We start from the raw sequence: 27,830 nt of genomic DNA, 5'->3' as shown, positions 1-27,830 counted from the left end.
ATATATATATATATATCCTTCAGTTTTATCAGTGCCATTCAAATGTCATATATAGAACTAGCAAGCTTAGAGCATCTGAAAGGCTCCAGTTCTCATTATCCTCTCAAACAACTGAGTACCTCAGTCACTCAGAATCAGTGTGAAGATCTATGCCAGGGTTGGTTTTGTGATCACACAGTTTTATTTCTTAGGATCAGAACAAGACTGAGACATGAGGTAGAAGTGAATTGTAAATAAATTTTCTCAGATACATGTGTGTGCTCATCATAAACAGTTAATATGCTATTACTAAAGCCCCAAGTAAGATTAGTAATATGAAACTGTTTTTTCTATTCCTTATGCTCCCAAAACAAATTAGAGCAAAATGGATCACATGAATTTAATTAAATAAGTAATTACATTTAGCTTCAATTACAATTACTGATTGATCCAAGTCTCCTAGCACAATACCTGATAGAATGTTACAAAATGAAAAGTGGGCAAGTAATTATTTGTCCTTATTAAATCTATTTTGCTACCTAGTAGAGTAAAAAACATTTTATTTTGAAAAAATAATCTCAATCATGCCATTGGTGCATTGCTTTGCAGATTGGATATTTGGGGTCTTAACTACACAATGAATATAGTAAAGAAAGATAAGCTGCTCTCCATTTTCTTTCATTCTCTTGCCTGAAATAGTAAATTCTACTGATACTTCATTTTTAAAAGTAAGCCATCATAATTATGGAAAGAACACTGAGCAAAAACAATCATATAATTCTACAGCTTGAAAATAAGTTCAATTTAAGTATTATGCAAACTGAAATATTGAAAGCTGAGGATTTTTATTTCTCTTATTTTTATTGATAGCTTTTGTTTTTACAACTTAACTATTTCCAAACACAACCCCCTTCTCTTTCTCTTCTTGTACTAAAAATTTAAAAAGAAAAAAAAATTCAACAAAACTAATCAACAAATTACTTTGTCGGAGAGTATATGCTTTATTCCATACTCATAGTTGCCCTCCTTTTCAAAGAATGGTAAGAGGCATATTTTTTTCAATTCTTCTTTGAGGTCAAGCTTAGTCATTTAGTTTCAGTGTTATCCTTTCCACATAACTGTCAAAATTATTGTGTATCATTTTCTTGGCTCTGCATACTTTTTTCTGTATCCATTCATTCAATTTTTCCATGATTGCCTGAATTTTTGCTTTATCCTCTTTGGAGATTATACCTAGTATGATCTTTGGGTCAAAGGTTATAGGCATTTTTTTCATTGTTTTTGCATAGTTCCAAACTGCTTTTCAAAAGAATTAGAACAAAGGATTCACAATGTATCTATCTTTCTGTTGTTCCTTAAAAATGGAGTAATTTTTCATACTGTTGCTAATAATTTAGAATCCTTTTGAATATATCCATTGAAGAATGATTCTTGGTTGTATATATGACCATTGCCAGGATTTTGTGTGTTTATATAATTCTATAAATATATATTTATACATATATATAGATATAATTCTTATCAGAGACATTTGATGTAGTCAAAGCTTTCCATTCCTGTGCCTAGACTGATTGATTCTATTTGTGAAGATTTTTCAGTTTCAAGTTACAGAAATTATCTATCTTGTCTTTTGTTACCACCTCTATCTAGCCCTTGCTTAGTCATAAGTGCTCCTCCCAGCCATAGGTGTAAAAAGTACCTAACCTGATATTCCCCTAATTTTTTAATGGTGCATTTAAGGTCACAGTAATTTTTAATTTATTGTAGTATATGGTATAAGATGCTAGCCAAAATTTAATTTCTATGAAATTACTTGATAATTTTCTCAATAGTTCTTATCAAACAGTTTTTCCCCCCATTTAATTTATTTTCAGGTTTATAACCAAACACTGGGTTAATGATTAAGTTTGATCCTTATTTAGTAACTATTCCACTGGCATACTTTTCTATTTTTAACTATTACAAAATAGTTTTCAATTATTACTAATTCAAAATAATTTATATTCTTCCTCTTATTCTTACTCTTTTCAATTTTCTATTGAGATTCTAGACCTTCTGTTATTCCTCATTAATTTTATTATTTTACCTAATTATATAGCACTACTTTGACATAGTACCAAATCTGTAAATTTTAGGTAAGATTTTTAAAATCATACTGATATGACTAAACCATGGGTTGAATATAAATTATTTAAATAATTATTTATTTAAAGAGCATTTTATAATTGTGTTTATATGTGTAATAGGTAACTGGAGTGCCTATCCAATTTGTATTAGCCCCTCACACCTATGATTGAGCTAACTCAAACAAACTTGCCCTCAGTATGGCAGGTCTATGTTCCCAGAGAAAGACCATCACCCCTAGTTTATACTGAAATTCTTTCAAAGTCCTAGGGATAACTGGAGAAAGAATATATTCACCCTACTAACCACTTGAGCTCTCAAATCCCTATGGATATCTATTTACATAAGACAGCCACTCAAAATAATGACAATTTTAGAGTTTAAACATAACCACTTGCTTAACAATAAGGCAAAATAGTAATAATAGTAATCCCATAGATACTTAAAGTACATAAATAATAAAATGCATCACAATCTATATATATATATATAAACTTGAGACATACTATACCCTCCCTCCAATTTGCACAATATTTGTTAGGGGAGAGAAATTTGGCAAAGAAGCAGCACCAAGGGAGAAAAACCCATGTGCTCAAGGTAACTCCCAATTTTGGGTTGTAGGCTCAGAAGTCCCAGTACCACAGGAAACGGTGGTACTACCTGGCTCACCAGTGTCATCTGGTGGCTACAGAAGAAACAAAACAAACTTGGAGAAGACAACTTTACACTAGAATGAAGTGGATTGTTCCCTAAATACTTTTGATTATATTTATTGAGCGGGAAGCTGGAAAACTCCCAATTTATTTCTAAATTAGCTTTACTTAGGGAGATTCCATTCTTTTTTTTTAATACTGTGCATTTCCAAAATAATTTACAGGCCTATATTGAAATTTATGTAAAAATTGTTCTAATGATTTACAACAATCATTACTTATTCATAATTTCTATCTTTAATAAACATAAACTGATCAGACTTAAAACATTTCCATTCTATATGAAAAGGATCTTAAAGTGACAATGCATTCCATGTGTTGAATATATTTTGGTAGATTAACTCCGAGATAGTATATGAATTTTGTAGTTATTTGGAATGGACTCCATATCATTTCTTCCTAGATTGTCATATAGAAATTGCTTATTTTGCTTGGTTTTGCATTCATCTACTTAAATAAAGCTACTGTCTCAGTTTCTTTGCTGATTTTCTAATGTTATTTCTGCGGTTTTCTAAGTAAATCATAATCTGCAAATAAAAATATTTTGTCACTGAAATTTCTAGTTTATATCAAATAACAATGGGGAAAAAGTTAGTTTCCTTGACTTACTCCCATATTATTGAAAAGTTTCTAATGTTTCTACATGGGAAAGAATGATGACTTTTGACATGATATGTACATGCTATATATAAATATAATATATATATATATCTTTAAAAAGGTTATTTCTACATGCTTTATATGGCTTTCTTAAAAAATATAAAACAAGTATTGTAGGGTATCAAAGCTGTATTCTGCTGCTTTTGATGTAATTAAATGGTATAAGTGTGACTGGGTTTTTTGTTTGCTTCCAACTAAAGAATCTTCCTTGTATCCATGCTGTAATACAATTTAATTACAGCAAATGATTTTTAAAATATATTTGTTATTTTTTGTTAAGGTCTCACTTGTCATTTTTGAATCATTCATTAGGAATATTGTTCTTTTTATAAGTTTATAATTGGGTGACTAAGTGGAACAGTGGATAAAGCAATGGACACAGAATCAGGAAGGCTCATCTTCTTGAGTTCAAATCCAGCCTTAGACACTTCCTAGCTGAGTGTCCCTGGGCAAGACACTTAAACTAGTTTGCCTCAGTATTCTCATCTGTAAAATGAGGTGGAGAAATAGCAAACCACTCCAGTATCTTTGCCAAGAAAACCTCAATGGGGTCACAGAGTCGAAATGAACAATGGTTCTTCTTTGGTTTAGGCATTCTCTTTCCAATAAAAGTTTGGTAGAATATTTTCTTACCCATTCTCTGAGAATAATTTGTATATCAGTCATTAAATTTTCTTTTAAAATTACATATATGTATAAATATATATATATATATGTATTATAAAATTTCCTTGTTGATTCATTTGGATCAGGGTTTCTGAGTATTTTGGGAAAGGGAGGGGGATGGGAAGAGAAAAATTCTTCTAATGGTATGTTCAATTTAGTTTTCTGCAATGAAGCTTAAGATTTTTATTTCCTGTTCTGTTAAAAAAAATTTTTTTAGATAATCCAGATTTACAAGCATAGGTTTAATCAGTTGCTAATCTTTTAAAAGAACTTTTTACAGGAGTAAAGGACATAATCAAGGAACTATAAAATGGAAAGGGAAGATGAGTTGGGTTATGTGGTGAAAAAAGGAATAGCAGAGTATTTTTAGGTTTTTTTGTAAGGCTATGGGAAGTTCAGTGACTTGCCCAAGGTCACACAGCTCAGAAATTATTAAGTTTCTGAGGCTGGATTTGAACTCAGATCCTCCTGACTCCAGGGTCAGTGCTCTATTCACTGCACCACTTAGCTGCCCCAAGTGAAGTCTCAAATTGATTAGATCACAAATCTACTTGTGCATTTTCCAAGAACCAATTTTTAGTTTTATCATTGTTATATCTGTCTTCTAATAACTTATTTCTCCTCTAATTTCAACATTTTCACTTTTATGCTAATTGTAGATTTGTTAATTTTCTAGTTCCTTTTAAAATCATGTACTCTGATCTTTAAGTTTTTTCGATATTTTTTTCTCCAAGACTGTTTAACCTGCATCCCAAAACTTTTCATGTGTTGTCTCATCATTATGATTCTCTATAATAATGGTATTGTTTCTACGATTTGAGTTTCTATGATTTAACCACTTATTCAGTATATTATCAATATAGTCTCCATTTATATCTGTATCTGTTGCTTCTATTCCTGATTTTAGTGCATGTGATCTTTAAAATACCTTTATTATTTCTGCTTTCTAAAAAAGTAACTTAAATGTTTCAGTGTGCTCTGAAAACTAAAAATTACATAGCACTTAGAGGTTTGCAAAGCATTTACTTAAATTATCTCATTTTGTCATCACAACACACAATATCATCTTACAAATAAGGAACTTGAGGCAACCAAAGGATTAATGATTAGCCTAGGGTCACATGTTTACTAAGTATTTTTCAAGATTCAAACTCAGATCTTACTGACTCTAAGTTCAGTATTCTATCTACTGTGCCACTTAGTCTTACTTTGTGATGCTTAGAAATAGGTATATTTTCAATGATTCAAGAGAATATCAAAACTCAATGATAAAAAAAAATGCTATCCACATCCAAAGAAAGAATTGAATAGAGTCTGAATGCAAACTGAAGCATACTAGTTTCAATTTATTTTTTTCCCCGTAATTTCTTCCTTTGTTCTATTTCTTCTTATACATGACTAATAAGGGGGGGGGGAGGCAAATTCTTTAATGTTTCCTTTCAGAAGATATAATTCAGATATAACTTCTCCAAAAGTTTAATTTGTTTTCCCTTTTTATGTTGGATTTGCCAAGTTCTGAGAAATTAGTATTAAAGTTTCATGATTACCATGTTGTTACCATTTTGTTAATCAATTGTTTCTTTAGGTGTAGAGATGCTATATCAACTGTCCCATTTTTAGCACTGATAATGGTTCAGTCTAGGTTTCCTTTAATCATAAGGTAGTTTCCCAGTTAATCCCTCTTAATGCTGTCAATTATTTTCACTGTGATGTATAATTGTTAATTTTTGCTTTTTTAGAACAATCTGATGCATGGCAAATTTTGTTTTAGCCTTTCTCTTCATTTAGTATTCATCTTTCTCTTTTTTAAGATATGTTCCTGTATATCATAAATTAGTTTCCCCCCAACATTTTATCATTCATCTACTGAACTGTTAGATCCATTCTCACTTAAATTAACGAGTTAAAATTTTGTTTTTCTCCATTTTCTTCTTCCAAGTCCACTTTATCCCTGTGAATAATTTTACTTTGATGCTAGTATATTCTTATAAACTTTGTCTTCTAAAATTCCTTTTTATTTAAATTGCTCATTTCTCATTTTTTTCCTCTTCTTCTGGCATTAATCTAATCAACTGGGTAATTCAAAATCTTCTCTTCTCCTCTAAAATTTTCAGTTAACATTCTTTTCTTCCTTCCCATCTCCTGATTGTTTCCCTTGAAATTTCAAGTCTCCTAGGTCCTTTTTGTCCCTTCATAAACTTTCATAAAGGTTTTTGCAAGGCAATGGGGTTAAGTGGCTTGCCCAAGGCCACACAGCTAGGTAATTATTAAGTGTCTGAGGCCGGATTTGAACTCAGGTCCTCCTGACTCCAGGGCTGGTGCTCTATCCACTGTGCCACCTAGCCACCCTAGAGTCTAAAGTCTTTTATTTTTAATAACCTACATATGTGATTTTTTTCACCACAAGTCTTCTCTTATTCAATTTGCTTTTCTTGACTGCTGGAATATTTAAAATAAAATTACCTGCTCAACTCTGGAATATTGGGTTTCATAGGAAAGTCTCAAATTCTTTCTCATTGAAGTATCAATCTTTTTTCCTTAGATGATTAGGTTCAAGTTTGTCAGATTAATTTGGGCTGCCAAATGAGGTCCTTTGCGTCCTGTAATTCCTTTCTTTCATACTTGAAAGTTTATCTTTAGACTGCTTATAAAATGTGCTGCTAACTGAAAATGTGACATTTCAGCACAACAGATAATGTCAAGTGTGGGATTTGGGGGGGGGGGGTCAATCTATGAATCCGCTTAATAACTTCTTTGTTCTCTCTACTCAAATTATCTGGACTATTTTTCACTTCTTTGTATTGAGGGCTTTTTTTTTGTTCTAGATCTCTATCCCTATGAAGTTATCTTTGGGCACCTTTTCTTCACGATCAGTCATTTTGGTTTATATAAAATTCATGTTTTTGTAACTTTTGGTTTTATCCTTCCAAATTTACCTCCTCTTCAGTATTTATATTTCAAATCTGTTATTCCCTTCTCTCAGGGTCTTATTTATTTGCAGCAATTCTGCATTATCCTTGGCATTTTAATCAAATTTTGAAACAAAATCTGCAATTCTCATTTGTGGTAGAAGTATCATATGGGGAGATTAAAAAAAGAAGTAAAAGGTCAGAAGGATAAATGAAGATTGTTTATAAGGATTTTTGGGGGGAGAGGGTCCCTCTGGATTTAAGACAGACCTTTATTACCCCAAATAATATTCTACCATTTTTCTCTATATCATTTCCTAAAATCTAGCTTCATTTAATCCTTGCTAAATCATACCAAAAAAGTATTTCCCAGTACCTTCCACTCCTCCTGTGTTCTATTGTCACCTCTTAGGACTTATGACCAGGGGAGGAAATAGGAGTGGTAATTCCTTAAGATTCCTAGAAAATATATAGAAAGAAATCATATTTCCCACAAATCTAAAATTCCAATCCAATCCAACAAGCATTTATTAAGCGCCTATGTGCAAGGCAAGGGGGATACAAAGACAAAAGTAAAAAAATCCCTGCCCACAAAGAGCTTACATTCTAATGGAGGAATATGATATAATATTATACACTGCTGTTGCTCCTTCAGACTTCTATTTCTAATATATCAATAAAAATTTAAGGTTCCAAAGCATACAAAAGAAAAAATCCATTCATTAGTTTAGAAATGGTTCAAGATTTACAAATAATGATTTACTTTCTGCATTATTAAATCCCCAAATTTCAAAATGACTTACATCTGTGAAAAAAATTAAACAAAAAAGATATTTCAAGTTATTTAAAAAATAAAACCCCTTTTTAAAGGAAAACTGAGCATCTTCCCCTTAATAACTAATTCATAAACATTGTCATTACCAAGTCTTGAAAATGATTTTTTTTGGTCCAGACAACATGATTTTATGGGGCAAAGATGCTCTACCACAACCATTCTACAGCTTAGTCTCATTGTTGCCTGGGGGCACAACACTGGGAGACTGCTATGACTTGCCCAGGGTCACAATACCAGGATGTGTCAGATGTGGGCCTTGAATATCTTCTGACTCCAAAGTTAGTTGTCTATCCACTCGCTGCCTCTCAAGTTGAACTTCAGTTTCAAAAAAAGATAAATTTCACTGCATATCTAAGAATATGTGTAAAGTTATAATTAAATGGAATGTTTATAACCTTTCATGATGTATTATACACAGAGAAGAAATTCAAGGAATTCAACTCATCTGGAATATCCAGTATGAATTTATTGATTTGTAAGGTAGGCACATGAACAGATACTCTAAAAATCCTGGAAAATTTCTTTTCTCTACTACTACTGACACAAACTAAACATCATACAACCTTTTTAACTCTTTATTTCTACTTATTTAGCTAAATTACTTAATTGGCTAAAAGAGCAACACTTTCAAAGGTTGATTTTAGTAGATAAATTTTTGAAGTATATGATACATAATTTTCAAAATTAGGTTTGCTCTTCAGGTGGAGGAGGAGGTGGGGGTGGGGGAGGAGGGGGTGGGGGTGGGGGTGGAGGAGGAGGCTCAATAGTTTCCATAAGCTTCTTGTTAGCCTCTTCATTATGACGGTTTTGACAATGGGTTAAATGTTTCTTAAAGCCTCTTGGGAAATTTGATTCAAAATTACAACGTGGACACTTAAGTAAACTTTGCCCATGAGCTGCAACATGATTTTTAAGGAGAGATTCCAAAAGAAAAGCCTTCCCACATATCGTGCATTTATATGGACTATGAACATTATGCTTATTAACTAAATGATGCAAAACAGCACCTTTTTTCATAGCACGACAGCAACAGATCTTGCAAAAATATTTTCCTTTTCCACGTTTCATATATTTTGCTATCTCCTCTTCAGAGATAAAAGCCTCCTTATCATCTGTAAACTGCAGGATGCTTTTTGGCTGATCAGAAGCATCCATTTTTTCTTTAGTGAAATCAACTGATTCCACATCAACTTGCTCTTGATCACTATTAGATTCCTGGCCCTTTAGATCTAGGAAATCTAAATCTGCTTTTCCACATTCACCACTACTAAGTTCTGCATCAGAATTATCTTGGTTGTCTTTCTTGAGTTTCTTTTGACAAGGATATAGTACATCTTCCTGAACCAAAATATCATCTTTTTGATCTTCCATGGCTTCTGTTTGGACATCATACTCACTAGATTCAACTAATTTCTGAGATTCAGGGTAAAGAGCAACAGATTTGGGAAGATCAGGAAAAGGGATATGTTTTCTTGATTCTGAGAAGAAAGCCCGTTTCCGGGCCTCAGAAGAGGGTATTGTTTTGGGGGACTCAGGAAACAGGGCAGATTTTCTGGGGTCAACATCACCAGAAATAGATTTTCGGGTGTCTGAAGCCATTTTAGAAGGTTCAGATGACCCAGGAGGACCAAGTTTCCGGGATTCAGGGAAGACATGTTTCTGAGGTTCAAGAAAAAAGGAAGACTTCCAGACATCTGGAGACCCAGGAGGTACAGTCTTCTGGGATTCAGTAAAATCATTAGAGGCAGGTTTCCAAGGCTCTCCAGAAATAGAAGACTTCCACTGCTCAGAAGAAACCTTCCAGAGCTCTGGTGATACTGAAGATTTCTGGTGGTCAGGGGACACTGAAGGACCTGGTTTTCTGAGCTCAGATAATACTGGAGGTCCTGACTTACGAAGGTCAGGGGACAATGGGGGAACTGCCTTTCGAATTTCAGGGGAAAGTGAGGGACCTGACTTTCGGAGATCAGGGGATAAAGGGGGGCCTGCTTTTCGAGCCTCAGGGGACAAAGAAGGACTTATTTTACGGAGTTCAGGGGACAGTGGAGGACCTGGTTTACGGGGCTCTGGGGACAATGGGGGACCAGGCATACGGAGTTCAGGTGACAATGGAGGACCTGCCTTCCGGGCCTCTGGGGATAAAGGGGGACCTACCCTTCGGGCCTCAGGGGATGAAGGAGCTGGCTTACGAGCTTCGGGGGATGAAGGACTTGGTTTACGAGGCTCAGGGGACAATGGAGGACCAGTTTTTCGGGTCTCTGGGGAAGAGGGACCTGGTTTCCAAAGGTCAGGTGACATAGGAGATGTCTTTCGAAGTTCTGGGGGTCCGGGCTTCCAGGTCTCAGGAGATGTAGTAGATTTCCATGAACTAGGTGATACAGGTAAAGGTTTCCAGGATCCTGGTGACATAGGTGGACTTGGTTTCCAGGGGCCAGGTGACAGAGGTAAAGGTTTCCAAGGTCCAGGCGATACAGAAGGAGCAGGCTTATTAACAGCCTTCCAAGATCCAGGTGATGCAGAAGGAGGAGGTTTCCAAGGTCTAGGGGATGTAGATACCACAGGTTTCCAAGGTCCAGGTGATATTGATGGGGCTGGCCTTCTTGGTTCAGGAGACACAGCAGGTGATGGCTTCCAAGACTCGGGAGAAACAGCAGGTGATGGCCTCCTAGGTTCAGGAGATTCAGTCAGAGCTGGTTTCTGGGATTCAGGAGACGAACTTGGAGATGATCCCCAAGGCTCAGGAGAGGAAGCTAGAACTGGTTCTTGTGGTTCAGGGGAAGTTGACAGCGGAGTTCTCAATGTCTCTGTAAAATGAGAGAGCTTCTGGGCTAAGGGATTAGCAACAGGAGACTTCTGTGACTCTGGAGATCCAGAAGTGAGTTTCTGTGATTCCAAAGAAGCCAGAGGGGATTCTGGAGAAGGAACAGGGGAAGGTTTCTGAGACTCAGCAAGGATAGGTTTTTGAGGGTCAGAGCCAGCAAGAGAAAGTTTCTGTGACTCTATAGAAACAACAGAAGCAGGTTTCTGGAGCTCTGGAGAACTAGCAGGGGTAGTGTGAGGTGATTCTGAAGACTGAACAGGAGTAAGTTTCTGTGAATCTGCTGAAAAAACAGGCATGGATTTCTGAATCTCAGATGAATTAGATATTATTTTCTGAGACTCAGGGAGAAGAGGGGTTTTCACAGATTCTGTCTCCTTATCCAACTGCTTTTTCTGTTTATCATCCCACTTATCTTTTACCGAATGTTGGGATGTAATGTGATAGTACACATTGCAGTACATTTTGCTGGTAAAGAAACATTTATGGCAGTGAAACAACTTTGCAGTTTTCTGGTAGAATATCATTTTACCTAACCCACCAGCATCCATTTCATCACAATACTCTGGATGGATGGTACCCATATGGATTTGTACATTTTCATAATCTGTGCCTTTGAAATTGCAGTGATCACATTCCAAACGTTCTGGTTGTTTACGAAGTTCTGGGAATACTTCCATTTTAAAAAAATCTGTTACAACTTGCACAGGTCCTTTGAAATAACGTCAAAGTCGCTGCAATAAAATAAAAACCAGTTGAGTTATCGTAATTTACTCTCATATAATATTTTATTATTTGAATGCAATTCTTTCCCATCCCATTCAAACTATACAATTACAAATTATTTAAAATATTTAGGATGATACATTTGCTAGATCTCAAAAAAATCATCAAATCTGTGTTGACTATAGACTTAGGTGATTCTCAAAAACCACACTGCCTCACCACAATGATTTTGGAGCATTGAGTGACAAATCTTGAAACAAAATTCAGGTTATTTTAGAGTAAAGGCCTAGAGAATACAAATAATATTTTATATTTCTAGACTTCATCAAAAAGCATGAAATAAACTAGATGCTAATTTAGGAAAGATAGTGACCTTTAAAAGATAATTTCACAGATCTAGAATACCTCCATGGAATCTTCTCATGTAACCTAATGTTACTACAGACTGTTACTAATACTAAAAACATTACAAGTGTTTCTTAACCCCTGAAATGCAGAGTACAGACAACAAAAGAGAGTTAATTTCAATTATAAGCAAAAGGACCACATACAGAATTACCTTATTTGTCTATGAAACAATGAAACTTTCTCATGACCTTTGTGCCACTTTTCATTAAAAATATTCAAACATCATTAAGACTGATTTCACAAATGAACAGAGTTGCATTAAAATATAACAAAAATTAATTTTAATTAATAAAATTAATTTAAATTTTAATTTAATTAAAATATTCTTTTAAGTCAAAACTATAGGTTTTTGAAATAACATTAAAATCTTTTGGTTTTCAGGAGGGATGAGAATTCAGGGAAGCATGGAAGGATTTGCATGAACTTATACTGAGCGAGATAAACAGAACCAGAAAAACATTGTACACCCTAAGAGCAACATGTGGGCGATGATCAATTTTGATGGACTTGCTCATTTCATCAGTGCAACAATCAGGGACAATTTAGGTAATCTTCGATGGAGAATACCATCTGTATCCAGAGAAAGAAATGTGGAGTTTGAACAAAGACCAAAGACTTCAATTTTGGAAAGGAAAAAAACCCCGTTATCTCATTATGTAATTTCACTACTTCTTATACTTTATTTTTCTTCCTTAAGAATATGATTTCTCTCTCATCACATTCAACTTAGATCAATGTATACCATGGAAACAATGTAAAGACTAACAGACTACCTTCTGTGGGGGGGGGGGGAGCAAGAACAGGGGGAAAACTGTAAAACTCAAAATAAATAAAATCTTTCTTAAAAAAAATCTTTTGGCTTTACATTAAGCTTCAGCAAATCACAAAATTCCCATTAATTTTAATGGTTGTTATTGCCAGTGCCATTATGTGTAAATTACCCACAGATCTTCTGTTTGAACTTTTCTGAAGTATAGAAGGATATATGTCACCTGAGAGAAGAGTTTTCTTCAGAGTATTAATTCTTTTCCCCACATTTCCCCTTTAATATTTTGTAGCATTATCGAAAACTTTGGGAAAATACTTTAGGTCTTCATTTTCCCTATAATGAATAAACACAACAAATAAGACAAAAAGAAATTTGTGAAATACTGCAGTCTTAAATATGGGTTGAAAACAACCCCCAAATCAATAGCTCCAAAGTATCTTTGACCCAAACCAAGCAGAAATAATATCAAACCAATGACATCAGATTTTTTCAACATGTTAATAAAGTGAAAAACTTCGTTTTATGGAAGAAACTTCAAAGTTCATTTCACTGCTTCAAATCCTCAGTTTATAGATGAGGAAACTAAGACCCAAGAATAATATTAAATGCATTGCCTGAGATAGCAGATCAGAAGCAGGATTTAAACATAAGTCTTCTAACCTCAGAAACAGCATTCTTTATTTTCTTTTACCATTTTGCTTCCAATGCTGGTCTAATATGCCTAAAATTAAGTGGAAATGTCACATTTCAATAAACCACCCCAGCTATCAAGTGCTTTAGCTGTAGCCAATTAATCTATAACCTAGGAGCAATTTTGGAAATTGCAAGATTATATAAATAAATAGAAGTTCCTTCAAATAACCTTAGACAAATTACCTAACCTCTCTAGACCTCAACTTCTTGAATTGTAAAAAGAGGGTTTTGAACACAAGACAACATAAGGTCCCTTCTTCAAGTTTCAAATTTGCAATGACAGAATTAGCTCCTGTGAATGAAATGATGGCTACCAAGCCAAAACCACCCTCTTCACATCTGTCCACCTAAGGGACATGCCAGTTGTACTCATGTCAAGTAGTGACCTGATGCTTTCATAATCAACCTATAAATATCCTAGTCTGAGTAAAGAATCTATGTGAACATCTTATTTATTTTTTCAACTTAAAAAGAAAAACATATACATAAAGCAATATGTTATGTAATGGAAAAGCACTTAATATGGAATCAAAGGACCTGGGTTTAAATCCCAGCTCTACTACTAACTATCCTTGTGTGAGGTCCTGTGTAAATCACTTGAATTCTCTGAACCAGTTTCCTCTCCTATAGAGTTAGGATATTAGATAATTTGATTTCTAAAGTTCATAAAAGTTCTAAATCCTATAATGTCATCTAATTCTAAAACAGAAAACACCATACAAAGCATTCAAAATGGCTTTAGACTATTCTTTGTCCTAACTTCATATACTCTCTCTATGGTTTTATCCTTACATATATCCTTACTTTTTGTGATCTATAGTTCATATTAGTGCACTGCAATTTTCTTCTTCCCATTGTCCTAATTCTGCAACTCTCATTACTGCTAGCTACTGAAAGAGGAGTCTCTATAATCCAGTATGGGTTAAAACAAAAATGCTATTGATGGCATTTTTCCATTTTTCCACAGGACCTAGTATGTGTCAAATGTATCTGTAGATATTTGGAGGAGTCAATAAAAATGGCTACTAACTTATTTAGCAATAAAATAGGCAAGATAACATACTAACATATGAAAAGATTTAATTCATAAAAGCAAACTGGAAACCCATGTCTCAAATTACCTTTTATTTACTTCTCTATGCACCCGTTGTACCCTGAGTTAAAAAATAAGTTCCTTGAAGGGAGAAACCTCTTTATTCTCTAACTGTATCATGAACATTTTGCCCAGAAAGCACTTCATGTTTTAATTCAATTTCCCACCCCCTCCTTAACCTTGTTGCTTAATCTGTCTGCCACAATTTAGTCCTTTTTTCCGATCACTCTGATCATCTTCTCTGTTTCTACCTTTTTCCCCTAACAAGTCCTGGTTACCAACACCACAATACACAACCCCAGGTAGCTCTTAAATGCTAATGCTGCTTGTTTCTCATTTTTCAGTCACCATTCCTTAATTTAATAATAATAATAATAACAACAATAACAATAATAATCACCAATTTCAAATTACTAATCTTTGAATGCTTTCACTTCAGGTTCACATCCTGCTTTACTCTCAACTTTATACTCCCTTTCTTGGACCTCTTGGACCTTGGATTCTCTTTGGAGGTCAGTTTACCAACTGTTTCATATTGATATTTAAAGTTAACTAGTCGAATCCCCCCCCACCCCATTATCACCAGTTACTCAATTTGCCTACTACTTTTGACCAATCTCCAAATCTCTCCCTTTGTGTCTACCTGTTGTCCAAACATTTTCATTCTATTTATTAAACTCTGGTAGGTCTTACTTTAAAGACTTTGAAATCTTTCTTTTCACACAAAGGTCAAGTACTAAGTGACTCACTGGCAGTGTGTACCCCTAAAAAGTACCCACACATTTCTATAAGTATACTGTAACAGTCTGCCAGGTAAAATTCTACAAATAGGGAGTACACAAGGCAAGAGGGATTGTAATTCAGCAAATTAAATCTTATAGTTTGCATTAATTTTTTTTTAAGTTTTTGTGAGGCAATAGGGTTAAGTGGCTTGCCCAAGACCACAAAGCTAGGTAATTATTAAGTGCCTGAGGCCAGATTTGAACTCAGGTACTCCTGACTCCAGGACCAATGTTCTATCCACTGCACCACCTAGTCGCCCCTTGTATTAATGTTTATACCTTCATTACATACATTTATAATCTCTCCAAAGAATTTATTCTATTATGCAAAGATTTCAGAAATATAAAGATTCTGGATTATAAAGGACAAGAAATATCAAGACTCAAAAGAAAAGGAAGGTAAATGGAAGGAATGATGATGGAATAAGGTTTAATAAATTCAAAAACAAATATTCCCCCAAAATGGGAGAGGTCAGGAAAAAGAAAACTGAGAAAAGATGAGGAGATAAGATTGCTGCTGGAAGAAATTACGTATCAGGTTAGGAAAGAAATCTTACCAGATGCCTCAAAACTGTTTTTCCAAAGACCAGATTTCTTACATGACTTTTTAGCTAAGCCACAGAGAAGCTGGCCTTCTCCTTGCATAGAGAAGCAAACATGAAGGATGAGGAGTTGAACCTGAAAAAAGTAGACACAGAAGGGAGAGTTAGACTGTATCATTGTTTCATTTTAAAACACTGTATTCAATTGCTTGTCCATTTTTTAATTGGGCGCACTACAGGTTTATGTTATCTCATCTCAGTTGTACTCTCACTGCAGTTTAGCAGTTCTCTATCCCATTTACCACAGCATTATTCCAAATGTTCTCTTCTCCCAAACAATCATGGCACTTTCCCAGCCATAGTCTCACTTGAGGATCTTGATCCTATCCTCTTCATGTTCTTCAGCAGATTACCCCTAATTATCTCCATTCGCCTAATCATCTTGCACTTCTCAGTTAGCTATTGGCTCCTTCTCTGTTTCCTAATAATCCCACATTTCTCTTCTCTCCTCAGACAAACTCCTAGAAAAAAAGTATTCTCTTTAAACTGTAATGCCACTCTCTCCATTTACTAATAATCTTTCATAGTCATATTTAATGACGTTTTATCATCCCCATTCAGTATCTCTCTATAATGACGTTTTATCATCCCCATTCAGTATCTCTCTACAGGTGTTGAAACTGTGGGCTACATCTTTCTCCTCTCTCCTCTCCAGTTTTTGTGACACTGTTCTCTACTGGTTGTCCACAGTTTGAACTTTCTTCAGTCTCTTCTGTTGGTTAATCCACATTATATCTGCTACTAATTGCAGGTGTTACCAAGGTTCTGTCCTGTACCCTTTTCCATTCTCCTTCCATAGTGATAACCTCAATGATTTATGTAAATGATTCCCAGATCTTTATCCATTCTGAGTTTCTCCAATGAGTAGCTGCCTGTTGAACTGTATAACACACAGGCTCTTATAGCTCAAAATGACCAAAATGAAATCATTTTTTTTTCCTGCCACACCTTATCTTCTGGACTTACCCAGTTATCTAAGTTACCTAGCTAGGTGGCGCAGAGGATAGAGGACAAGCCCTAAAGTTGGGAGGTCACGAGTTAAAATCTGGCCTCAGACACTTGACTCTTACTACCTTATGTGACCCAGGACATGTCACTTAATCCTGATTGCCTTGCATCCAGGGCCATCTCCAGTCATCCTGATCCATATGTGTCTATTTGACCCAGATGACTCTGGAGAATAAAGTGAGGTTGGTGACTAAGCCCAGCTTCCCCTCACAAATCCAATTCAAGTGTATGTCATGGCATCACCTCCCTGATGTCATGATCTTCAAGAATAAAGGACAAAAAAAAAACAACCTAAGTTAAAAACTTCAGTGTTACCCTCAACCACCTTACTCTTACCCCACAGATCCAATCCCTTATCAAAGCTTGTTTTTCCTTTCTTTATAGAATCTCACACATACTTCTCTTTTTCTCCAATCATACTTCTCTTTTTCTCCAATCATACAGCTGCTACCCTAGTTTAATACTTCATCATCTCTCTCCAGGAATATTACAATAGTCTTCTAACTGATCTCAAGGCCTCAAATGTCTCCCCATTTGAATCTATCTTCCACAAAGCTGTCAAAGCCCTCTCTGATCATGTCACCCACCATATTCTCCCTCCCCTATCAATAAATTCTAGTGGTTCCCTATTCCTTTAAGATCAAATAAAAATCTTTTGGTTTGGCATCAAATATCTTCACAAATCACTTCCAATCTTTTCAGGTCTGTGGAACCTTTCCAGGCTTCTCATACTTTATTCTTTTACATAAACTCTGAGCCAGATATCCAGGTCTATCTAAAATGCTGTTCTTCATTTGGGACACTCCATCAATCTCCTACCTTTATGCTTTTGTACTGTCTCCCATATCTAGAAAGCTCTTCCTCCTCTTAGAATCCCTTGCTTCCTTCAAGACTCAGTTCAGGGGCAGCTAGGTGGCACAGTGGATAGGACACCAGCCGTGGAGTCAGGAGGACCCTGAGACACAAGTCACTTAACCCCATTGCCTTGCAGAAAAAAAAAGACTCAGGTCAGTCACCTTCTGAAGGAGACTGCTCCCAGGCCTATTGGAGCCTTTCCCTTTATGTCTACTTTCCATCTAGTCACTCATAAGTACCCATTTATTACATGTTGTCTCTCCTTTACTTAGGATTGTTCTCACCTTCTTTTGAACCTCCAGTGCTTTATTACACCAACTCTGACACACAGTAAACCTTTAATAAAGCTCCTCCCACTCCACCCCCAGACTCCCTAACACTAATTACTTGATGGGTCTGGATACCAATTTAATAATACAAGAAAAGACATAAAGGCAGACCATCTGCCAGCAGACAATCTAAGGCCACATATTCAGATAATATTTGAAGGATATTAGGGTGGCTTCCCTGTCTGCCAGTGCACCTTTAATAACTCATTAGCTTAATAATCAATCAAAACTTTTCTTGCTAATATAATTTTCTTGCTAAGCTATTTTCAGCTAATACAATTTCATGGCTTACTAATTCACATTTACAACTCACTGTATAAATAAATGATTCTTATTGTACTTTAAGCTTCAAGATGCAAAAGTGGAAAGAAAGGAACTGTTTTGTAACTAAATCTGTAAACATGAAGAAACATATGTAATGCATATTTGCCTAATGCAAAGCATCAAACTTTATCTCTGTTCCTACTGAAATCAGTCATCCATTCTTTCTTCTATTGATCTTGCACAATGTAGCTTCATTCTCAGGAGCAATGGAGCAGTCACAGAGGTAGGAGAGCTAAGTATTGCCTATTACTGAGAAGATTTAAAGCTTTTGAGATGTAGGAGATGAGGGTCACCTAGAATCAGGTGACATTTTCTTCATTATTAATGTCACCAGAAAGGAAGGGAAGGGAAGGGAAGGGAAGGAAGGAAGGAAGGAAGGAAGGAAGGAAGGAAGGAAGGAAGGAAGGAAGGATCAAGTAGATAGAAAATAGTGTTTCTCCTAAGCAGCTGTAAGCCCAGAGCAGTGAGAAGAGTTAGTAACAGCCAGATTCCTAAATAATGTTAAAGGAAATGTTAAAGGCATGTACTTTTGTTAATAAGAATCTCAAGAGAAGTACAGTCATTGTTTTACCTGTCTGACTGCTTCTTCTTAGTCTCTTTTCCTGGATCTATATACAAATTGCACTTGTTAACCATTGGTATCACCTAAAACTATTCTGGGCCCTCTTTTCCCTCTAAACCATCTCATCAGCTCCCAGAGATTCAATTATCATCTTATATAGATGATTCTCAGGCTTACTTATCCAGCCCTAATCTTTCCTCATCTGATCACCAGGTTTGTATCTCCAACTATGTACTGGCTATCTTACAGTAGATGTCCTGTTGACTTCTTAAACTCAACATGCTCCAAACTGAACTCATTATCTTTTTCTCCAAACTCTCCTCTCTTCCTAATCTCCTCATTATAGTTAAAGGTACAATTATCCTACTAGTCATTCATTCAGGTTCAAATTCCAGTGTCGCTTTTAACTTTTCACTCTTTCTTTCTCACTCCCATCTATAAAATTGTCAAGGCCTATCAATTCTCATATAAGCCCCTTTCTTCTCCTTTGGCATCAACACGACCTTAATGTAGAGTCTCATAACCACATGCCAAATCTATTGAAACAGATTGCTGATGAACCTCCTCAAGTCTCTTCTCACTTCAGTTCACCCTCCACTAAACTGTCAAGATGTTCTTCCTGAAGTGGAGGTTTGACTTCCAGTGGCTCCCTATTACCTCCAGGATCAAATTTTAAATCTTCTGTTCAGCTTTTTGAAGTCTTTCACATAGACTTATGATGAAGCTATACATCTCCACAAAATGATGGAATCTAAAAGTATAGAAGTATACACTTTTTCTTTAATTTATTTTTCTTGAGATATTTTTTGTTTTCTTCCAAAATCTAACATGGAAATATGTTTGTCATGACATTATAAGCATAACCTGCATCAAATTGTTTGCCTTCTCAATGAGGGAGGAAGGAAGGGAATTTGGAACTCAAGAGTTTTAAAAAAAATGAATGTTTTTTTTAGGTTACTTTTTCAAGGCAAATGGGGTTAAGTGGCTTGCCCAAGGCCACACAGCTAGGTAATTATTAAATGTCTGAGACTGGATTTGAACCCAGGTACTCCTGACTCCAGGGCTGGTGCTTTATCCACTGAGCCACCTAGCCACCCCTAAAAAATGAATGTTAAAAGCATTTTTACATGTAATTGGGGAAAAAGCAAAATATTAATTTTTTTCTAGCCCTTATCTTTCCAATCTTCTTACAGTTTCCTTCAGGGAAAAGGGTAGGGGTAGGGCTTGCTATTCACCCATTCTCCTAAATTTATAACTTAACCCTTCTTCTCTCCCCTCTCTAATATCAATAAGGTATGAGATTTTGTCAATTCTTTTACCATATCACAAATCAATGAGTTTCCCTGCCTCTCTAATCTCACTACCACCAATCTAGTACAGGCCTCAACAGCTAACTGGACTACAGTTTCCTCCTCTGCAAGTCTTCATGAATCTATTCTCTCCCTTCTCTAATGCATCCTTCATATTTCTGCTAGTATAATCTTTCTCATTCATAGATCTGGCTCTCACTTCTTTGTCCAAAAGCATCCGTAATCTTTTTAATCATAGAATACTCCATCAATACGTATGCTTCAAACAAAATGGACAACTCTCCACTCTACACATACTTCAGTAAATATGAATTCACATTTTGCTCTTACATTTCTATGCTTTTGCTTTGGCTAGTCACCATGCCTATAATATCTTTCTCCCTTTTCTTCCTCTGCTGAATTCTTATCAGTCCTTTAAAGCCCAATTTAAATACTACTTCTTCCCAAAAGCCTTCCCTTATCCCAGTGTTTTGTAACCTTTCTCCTCAGTTTTTTCATTGTACTTTATTTTTTTATTAGTAAATTAAGCATATTATATTATTATCATTATTTCAGGGTATCATTCGCCTCCATATTTATAAGTTTCTTGACAGCTGGGACCATATCTCACATTCAACCCATAAAATATTCCTGGTCAGAATTTAAGAAATATTCCAGAAAGAAAGTCAAGAAAGAAACAAAATAACAAGAACTTTAAAGAAGATCAATAACAACATCAAGAAATTGCTCAACAAGAAATTGACTACCAGTCAGGATTTCCTACATGGAGAGTTAACTAGATGACTTCCAGGATTTCTTTTAACTCTAAGATTCTATTAATAGAGGGACATAACAGAGGAGAAATAGAAAATATGTATTACTGGACTATGGCTTATATGACATCAAAATAAAGGACTTCTGGCAAATGAGAATTGTCTTATAAAATCTGAGAAGAAAATATCTGGCAGGAGAGTCTCACTTGATCAAAAGGTTTCTAAACTGGAATTCAAGGACAAAGAAGAAAAACAGTAAGACAGAACTGTAATACTGGATTTTCTAGAAGACAGTATATCATGACACTGTTCTCTTCAGATAGTAAAGATTCAGGGAAAAGAATTGAAAACAATATATAATTTCAGATGTCTGTATGCCAAATATTGGTAATCAATACTGCAAAACTGAAATTCTAATAAAAGATAAATATAATCTCTTGTACCATAGTGACTCAAAGGAATGAAACTATGAATGGAATAGGACCAAATAATATCTTGCTAAAAAAAAAGACCTAATGGTAAAGTTGGAAGACATAAAAAATATACAAACCTGTAATGACATCATCTGCTATTACCTGACAAATCCTCTGGACTTGGAGGCTTGAATTCATTTTCTTTAAATGATTTTCTGGTTTGAGTTACAGTCTCTGTACCTTTAGAGAGAGCTGTTTTTAAATTTTTTCTGAGATATCACATAATCAAAAAAGAAATGGATCAAAAAAAGATAACTATATGTAATTCAAACTATGCAATCACAAAATATCTTCATGAGAAAAAGTAAAGAGTTCTAAAAGAATTAAGAGGGAGCTCTCAAAAGAGTTCAGATTTAAAAAATACATGTACAAAAAAAGGTTAACGTGGCATGAATGTACAAGAACAGAGTTAGGGGGTGGCTAAGTGGTACAGTGGATAGATCACAGTGAATAGATCACTGGCCCTGGTGTCAGGAGTACCTGAGTTCAAATAAGACCTCAGTCACCTAATTACCTAGCTGTGTGGCCTTGGGCAAGTCACTTAACTCCATTTGCCTTGCAAAAAAACCCTAAAAAAAAGAACAGTTAGGAAAAGCAAAGACCTAAACAATCTAAGATTTTGAAGAAATGCTAGAAACAATAAAAAGAGATATGTGGAAACTTTTTACAGATAAACTGTTGAGAACAAAACAATTAGCAAAGAAAGAATATTGACAGATTTGGAGATGATGCAATGCTAAATTAGAACAGAAAAAAAAGGATTCCTCAACTTCATTTCTCACGCTGCAAATAAATAAATAAATAGAAATCACCCCCCCCCAAAAAAATTCACAACCTTGGTCCAGAGGATTTATAAACAAGGTGCTAAAAGAATTTGCAAATGCAAACAAAAATCCCAACTTGCAGTCTTTGAGAACACAAGGACATAATAAGTTACCATGAAACTGAAGAAAGACAAATTGTCTGTATTTTTAAAGTGTAAAACATGGATTCCAGATGTAACAAAGCCTTTAAAGTTATTCAATGGTCAAATTCTATAATAAATTTCTAAAATGATGGTGCCATTCAGTAGCTGACACACTCAATGCTAATATGAGTTTATTAAGAAAGATTATGCCAAATGAACTATATATCATTTGACTATTCAACTGGAAAAGGAAACAATAAGCATGATACATCTAGATTTCTAGATATTAATATCTCATTATATCCTCATGGGGTATTTTCCAAAACAGTCTTGGAAACAGTAGGATGGAGTCATCCAACCAGAAGTGATAATTAATACTTCAGGGTAGATCTGGAGACTGTAGCCTGAATAAGATGATAATAAGATTTCAAAAAGAACTCAAAAAATAAGAATGAGTCAGAACAAAGAGAATGAAATTTAAGAGAGACTAATCCAAAACTCAGCAAAATTCTATAATTTTATTTGACCACAAATTCAAAAATGAGCTAATCAATAGTGTGATGTGTTGCCTAAAACAAGCAACATTTTTAAGGTGTAGTAATATAGCATTCAGATCAAAGAAGACAAAAAAAACATTCTCAACAGTTAGATTACAAAAAAAAATCACAGAATAGCTGCTTAATCTAAACCATATCAGAAAAAGAATCCTATAAACACAACATAACAAACAGTTGGTTATCCAGATGTCTATTGAAAAGAACCTTTGAGGCAATCCTTCATTTAGAAAGTTCTATTTTAATCTTAGGAAGTTTTTCCTGATATCAAGCCTAAATTTATAATCCTTTTTGTCACCTGCTGCTGCTCCTTTCTCTGAACCTTGGGGCCAAGTAACACAGGTCTAACTTTTCTTGTATGTGGTTCAAATACCTAAAACAGCTATCATTTCTTCTCTTCTATAGACTAAACACCCCCAAATCAAGTCTTCCCCCTACCAGTGGACTCTTTCCTCGGGACCCTTTCCTAACTCATCAACATCCCTCTTAAAATGTGGAGCCCAGGGAACTGAACAAAATTCCAAATGTAATCTGTTGACACCTTTTTCCTGGATATCATGCATTTCCTAATGAAACACAAGATCCCACTAGCTCTCTTGGCTGCCATATCATCATACTCATAGAGAACCCTAGCGTTTCAGTGTGATGTGGCAGGCAAGGCAGCACTCTATGTCTACAGTCTACAGTATCATGTTCATTTTTGGATGCTACACTTCGAGAGGAACAAGGCCAAAATAGAGTGCTTCAAGAGAGAAGCAGTCAAGATGTTAAGCAATCCTGACACCATGTCCTGTGCGGAAGCAGATGAGTGAGCTGTGAGTTTTCCCCTTTAGAAGAGAAGAATCAAGTCAACAAGCATCCATTTAGCAGAAAACATAAGTATCTATTAAGCACTGTGCTAAGTGCTAGGGATACAAAGAAAGGCAAAAGACTGTGCCTGCTCTCAAAGAGCTCACAAGGGGCAACATGATAGTTATTTGAAAGAGTGTCATGTGAATGGGATTAGATTTGTTTGTGTTGCTCAAGAGGGCTGAATTAGGCAGAATTAGGATTCTACAAGGAAACAGATTCTGACTCAATATGAGAAAGAATTTTCTAACAATATAAAGAATCACAGACTAGCTACTTAATCCGAGCCATATCAGGAAAAAGAATCCTATGAACACAGCACACCAAACAAACGGTTGGTTATCCAGCTTGCTTCAAGATGTCTATTGAAAAGAACCTTTGAGGCAACCCTCCTTCACTTAGAAAGCTCTATTTCAATCTTGGTAAGTTTTTTCCTGATATCAAGCCTAAATTTATAATCCTTGTTGTCACCTGCTGCTGTTCCTTTTTGTGAACCTTGGGGCCAAAGATTAATGTGTATCCCTTTTGGGAAAGAAATAGACCCGTAATAGAATGAAATGCGATTAGGTGTTGAATTTCGTGGGTGGATTAGAATAACTAGGGGAGGAATTGTTTCGCTTACTATAGACTGGTTGGAATGATTTGTAGACTGAGATTTCGGTAGGACCCTATAAACAGCAAATCTGCTGCCTCTAAAGTGTTCAAGCAGAGGCTTGATGACCGTGTCATCGGAATGCTGAAGAAACATGTGAAGGTAGTAGTAGAGTTACATAATTAATCTCTTGGAACTTTCCCCTTTCAGAATTCTGAAACAATGTTTCAATCTACGAATCATTCCAACCAGTCTATAGTAATTGAAACAATTCCTCCCCCTAGTATTCTAATCTACCCACGAAATTCAACACCTAATGTCACTTCATTCTATTCCGAAATCCACTTCTTTCCCAAAAGGGATGCACATTAATCTTTGATGCTAATAGGAGCCCCGTTCGCCAGCTCGCCATCTGGCACTGATTTGGCACAACTCTGTAGGCAGCACAAGTCCACATCTATTTTGTATCTCGTGTAAATACACATTTCCCCAAAGCTTTTCTTTCCCTGGACTATCGATCAGCCGTTTAGTCTATTTATGAGCCATTGACTTAGCAAACACGTCTCGACGGGCAGCCGGGGCAGGATCCCGTCTGATGAAACGTCAGGGTGCGCGCAGCCTGCGGGAGAAGCTGGAGCCCCCTTTCGCCAGGGTGTCTGGTGGCTCGGCGGGAGAGCCCGGGGCTGGGCTCCGGGACTGGGCTCCGCTCTGCCGGCTACTAAGTATCCCACCGGGGGGAGGCCGGGGCCAGGCTCCGGTCCCAGACAATGGGGACCGAGCCGGCGGGGGCTGGATGCCTCGGACCCTCCTGGCGCAGCCCCGGCCCGCCCGGAGCAGAGCGGGCGGCGGGGGCTCACTCCGGGAAGGCGGCGCCCGCCCGAGGGTTCTGTGCCCGCCCGAGGGTTCTGTGCCCGCCCGAGGGTTCTGTGCCCGCCCGAGGGTTCTGTGCCCGCCCGAGGGGTCTGTGCCCGCCCGAGGGTTCTGTCCCCGCCCGGGGAGTCCCGTTAAGTGCCGCGCGGAAGCAGCGTGGAGCGGGCGCGGGCGGCTCCCCTCCCCCACCGCGGCCGCCCGCCCCGCACACTCACTCGCCCCGGCGCCCGCCGCAGCCCCTCCCCCCGTGGGCGAGCTCCGCGCGCGCCTTCCTACCGTGCAGGGCGCGGGGGAGGGGAGCGGCGGGCACGTGGTGCGCCGGGGAGAGCCGGGCCAGGGGGTGGGACCCGGACGGTCCGTTCCTCGCGGGCCGGAGGCCACGCAGCGGCGGCGGCGGCGGGGCCTCCTAGACGGGTCCGCGGGCCCCTGCTGCGCGCGCGCGGCTCCTCTCCCGAATGGCGGCTGGAGACGCAGCGACAGAGGCGGCTTCCCCGGGCGCGCGAGCGTGCGCGCGGTCGCGTGCGGGGAGGGGGAGGCGGCGGGGGGAGGGGGCGGGAGGAGGCGCGCCGGGGGCCGGAGGGCGGGGTGCGGGCAGAGGCCGGCGCCGCCGCCTTCCCCCCGGCGCGGCTCCCGCGCGTCGCCCAATCAGCGCAAGGATCCCCGCAGCCTCGGAGGAGGGCCGAGGGGGTGTGTGGGGGGAGGGTCTCCGAACCGGAAATGCCGCTCCGCCCGCCCCGCCCCCCCGGCGCGCGCCCTGGGGCCTGGGACTCCCGAGTGCGCTCCGCGGCGCGCAGGAAGGGGGCCCCCGGGGCGGGGGGGGGGGGGCGCCGGAGCCCGGGGCACCCGCCCGGCGAGGGCAGGCCGCTGCCGCCCCCCGGGGACCCTCGCCTTCGGCCTTGCTGCTCTTGTATCCGGGCCCCCGCCCCCCACACCTGGAAGGCGCCTCCATGGGGCTCGGGGCCTTTTCGGTCTGAGCCGGAGGCCCGGCCCGGGAAGCTGCCTCCTCCCGGGGGAGCGATCCGCTGACCGCCCGGCGCCGCTAGATCCGCTGGAAGAGCATGGGGGGGAGGCCCGGGGCCGCGGACCGGCGCGGGGGCCAACGCGGCAGCCGGCCCGGCCCGGGCCTCCGGGACCCAGCGGCCCGGGGCGCCCCTAAAGCCAGGGACAGGCCCCTTCTTTGTATTCCCGGGCTCCAGAGATGCTGCCCGGAGACGGCTGATGGAAGCCTCCTCCCGGGGCTCCTACGAGACCGAAATCACAGTATTCACAGCATATTTTTAAAACGAGACCAGAAAATTGCATTAAAGTTGACCCTTTAAATAATTGGTTCATTTATTTTTAGGTTTTTGCAAGGCGATGGGGTTAAGTGGCTTGCCCAAGGCCACACAGCTAGGTCATTATTAAGTGTCTGAGGTCGGATTTGGGTGCTCCATCCTGTGCGCCACCTACCCGCCCTGAAACCGCTTTTTACCAATATTGGGGTGTGAATTTTATCATGCAGACCTAAGTCTCTGGTCCAGCCCCCAGACTTCCAGATGAAGACTCTTAAGATCCCTAGAGGCAGAGTCCCATGGGGAGTGACATGGCAGAGACATCCCAGACCTGTCTCCTACTCAGGCATCCCACAGTGCTGTAGCATCCTTGACTACAAACTCTTTGTGGGCAAAGACTGTGAGTTAGACACTGTATTAGGTTTCCCAGCTCTGAGCACAGCTCCCCATCCCTCCTCTCCTCCCCCCCCCACCCCCCAACTTCCTCTCTAATTGCAAATGGCCAGTTTCTTTGCAATTTAGGATCGCGGATGTAGAGATGAAGCCGAGTTCAGGAGCCATTGAGTTCAATCTCATTTTACTGATTCGATAACTTCATCGAGATTAAGAGAGGAAGCTAATCAGTATCCGAGATAAAAGTTTGAACTCAAGGTCTTCCTGACTCCAGGTGAAACTTAGCTTCCTCAAAGAAGGAAAGAATTTTCCAAAAAGGAAAAGGTTGAAATGACATTTTATGAAAGTACCTGTGCTGTGATATTTTCATTTACATGAAAAGCGGAGAGGGGAAAATACCTTCTCTGGTACTTCCATTTCAAATTGTATCAATGGATTAAAAGATTAATAAAATTTTAGAGCTTTGCATTATACTTTTTTGTATCCCTCATAGTCCTTCCCATTCTGCTTGACCCTTGATGCTATTAGAATTATAAAAGGAAAGCAGAGCATATTTTCTATATTAATAATACTGACTTAAAAATAAATGAACCGGAGCAGCAAGGTGGCAGGGTGGATAGAGCACCGGCCCTGGAGTAAGGGGTACCTGAGTTCATATCCGGCCTCAGACACTTAATGATTATCTAGCTGTGCGGCCCGAGCCACTTAACCCCATTGCCTTGAACTTTAATGCAATTTTTGGTCCATTTTAAAAATATGCTGTGAATAATGTGATTATACAGAGCATTTTCTAAATTACTCAAATTTTTTCTCTTTACCTGATATCACATGGCAAGAAATTTATTCTTGCTGCTAACACAACTCTTGGAATTTAATGAACTAGAATCAGAGTTCCTTACTTGAGAGGAAACTCTTATTTCTATTTCCTTGATGCAAAAAAAATGGCAATATCTCAAGTGAACAAAAATCTATTTTCATTTGTCTCTTCCCTGTGATGAATGCAG

The 27,830-nt window shown here is 38.1% G+C and overlaps 1 protein-coding gene across 3 annotated transcripts; it reads right to left on the bottom strand.

Annotated features, from left to right (window-relative positions):
- CHAMP1 (chromosome alignment maintaining phosphoprotein 1) lies at positions 1 to 25,611 on the bottom strand. Of its 3 annotated transcripts, none has more exons than XM_074192138.1 (3): positions 25,439 to 25,611; positions 12,831 to 15,853; positions 1 to 11,438 (listed from the first exon to the last, which is right to left on the bottom strand). In XM_074192138.1, exon 3 carries the CDS (start codon positions 11,382 to 11,384, stop codon positions 8,571 to 8,573), a length of 2,814 nt encoding a protein of 937 aa, XP_074048239.1. In that variant the 5' UTR covers positions 11,385 to 11,438; positions 12,831 to 15,853; positions 25,439 to 25,611; the 3' UTR covers positions 1 to 8,570. The 3 variants fall into 3 exon arrangements, with proteins under 3 accessions (XP_074048239.1, XP_074048240.1, XP_074048241.1); XM_074192139.1 differs by having other exon boundaries at positions 1 to 12,940; positions 15,733 to 15,853; XM_074192140.1 differs by having other exon boundaries at positions 15,733 to 15,853.
- Positions 25,612 to 27,830: the final 2,219 nt, after the last annotated feature.

Source organism: Macrotis lagotis, chromosome 6, assembly GCF_037893015.1.
Source record: "Macrotis lagotis isolate mMagLag1 chromosome 6, bilby.v1.9.chrom.fasta, whole genome shotgun sequence".
Classification (NCBI taxonomy): domain Eukaryota; kingdom Metazoa; phylum Chordata; class Mammalia; order Peramelemorphia; family Peramelidae; genus Macrotis; species Macrotis lagotis.
Note: the sequence above shows the minus strand (reverse complement) of the source record. Positions and strands in the feature narration are given on the sequence as shown.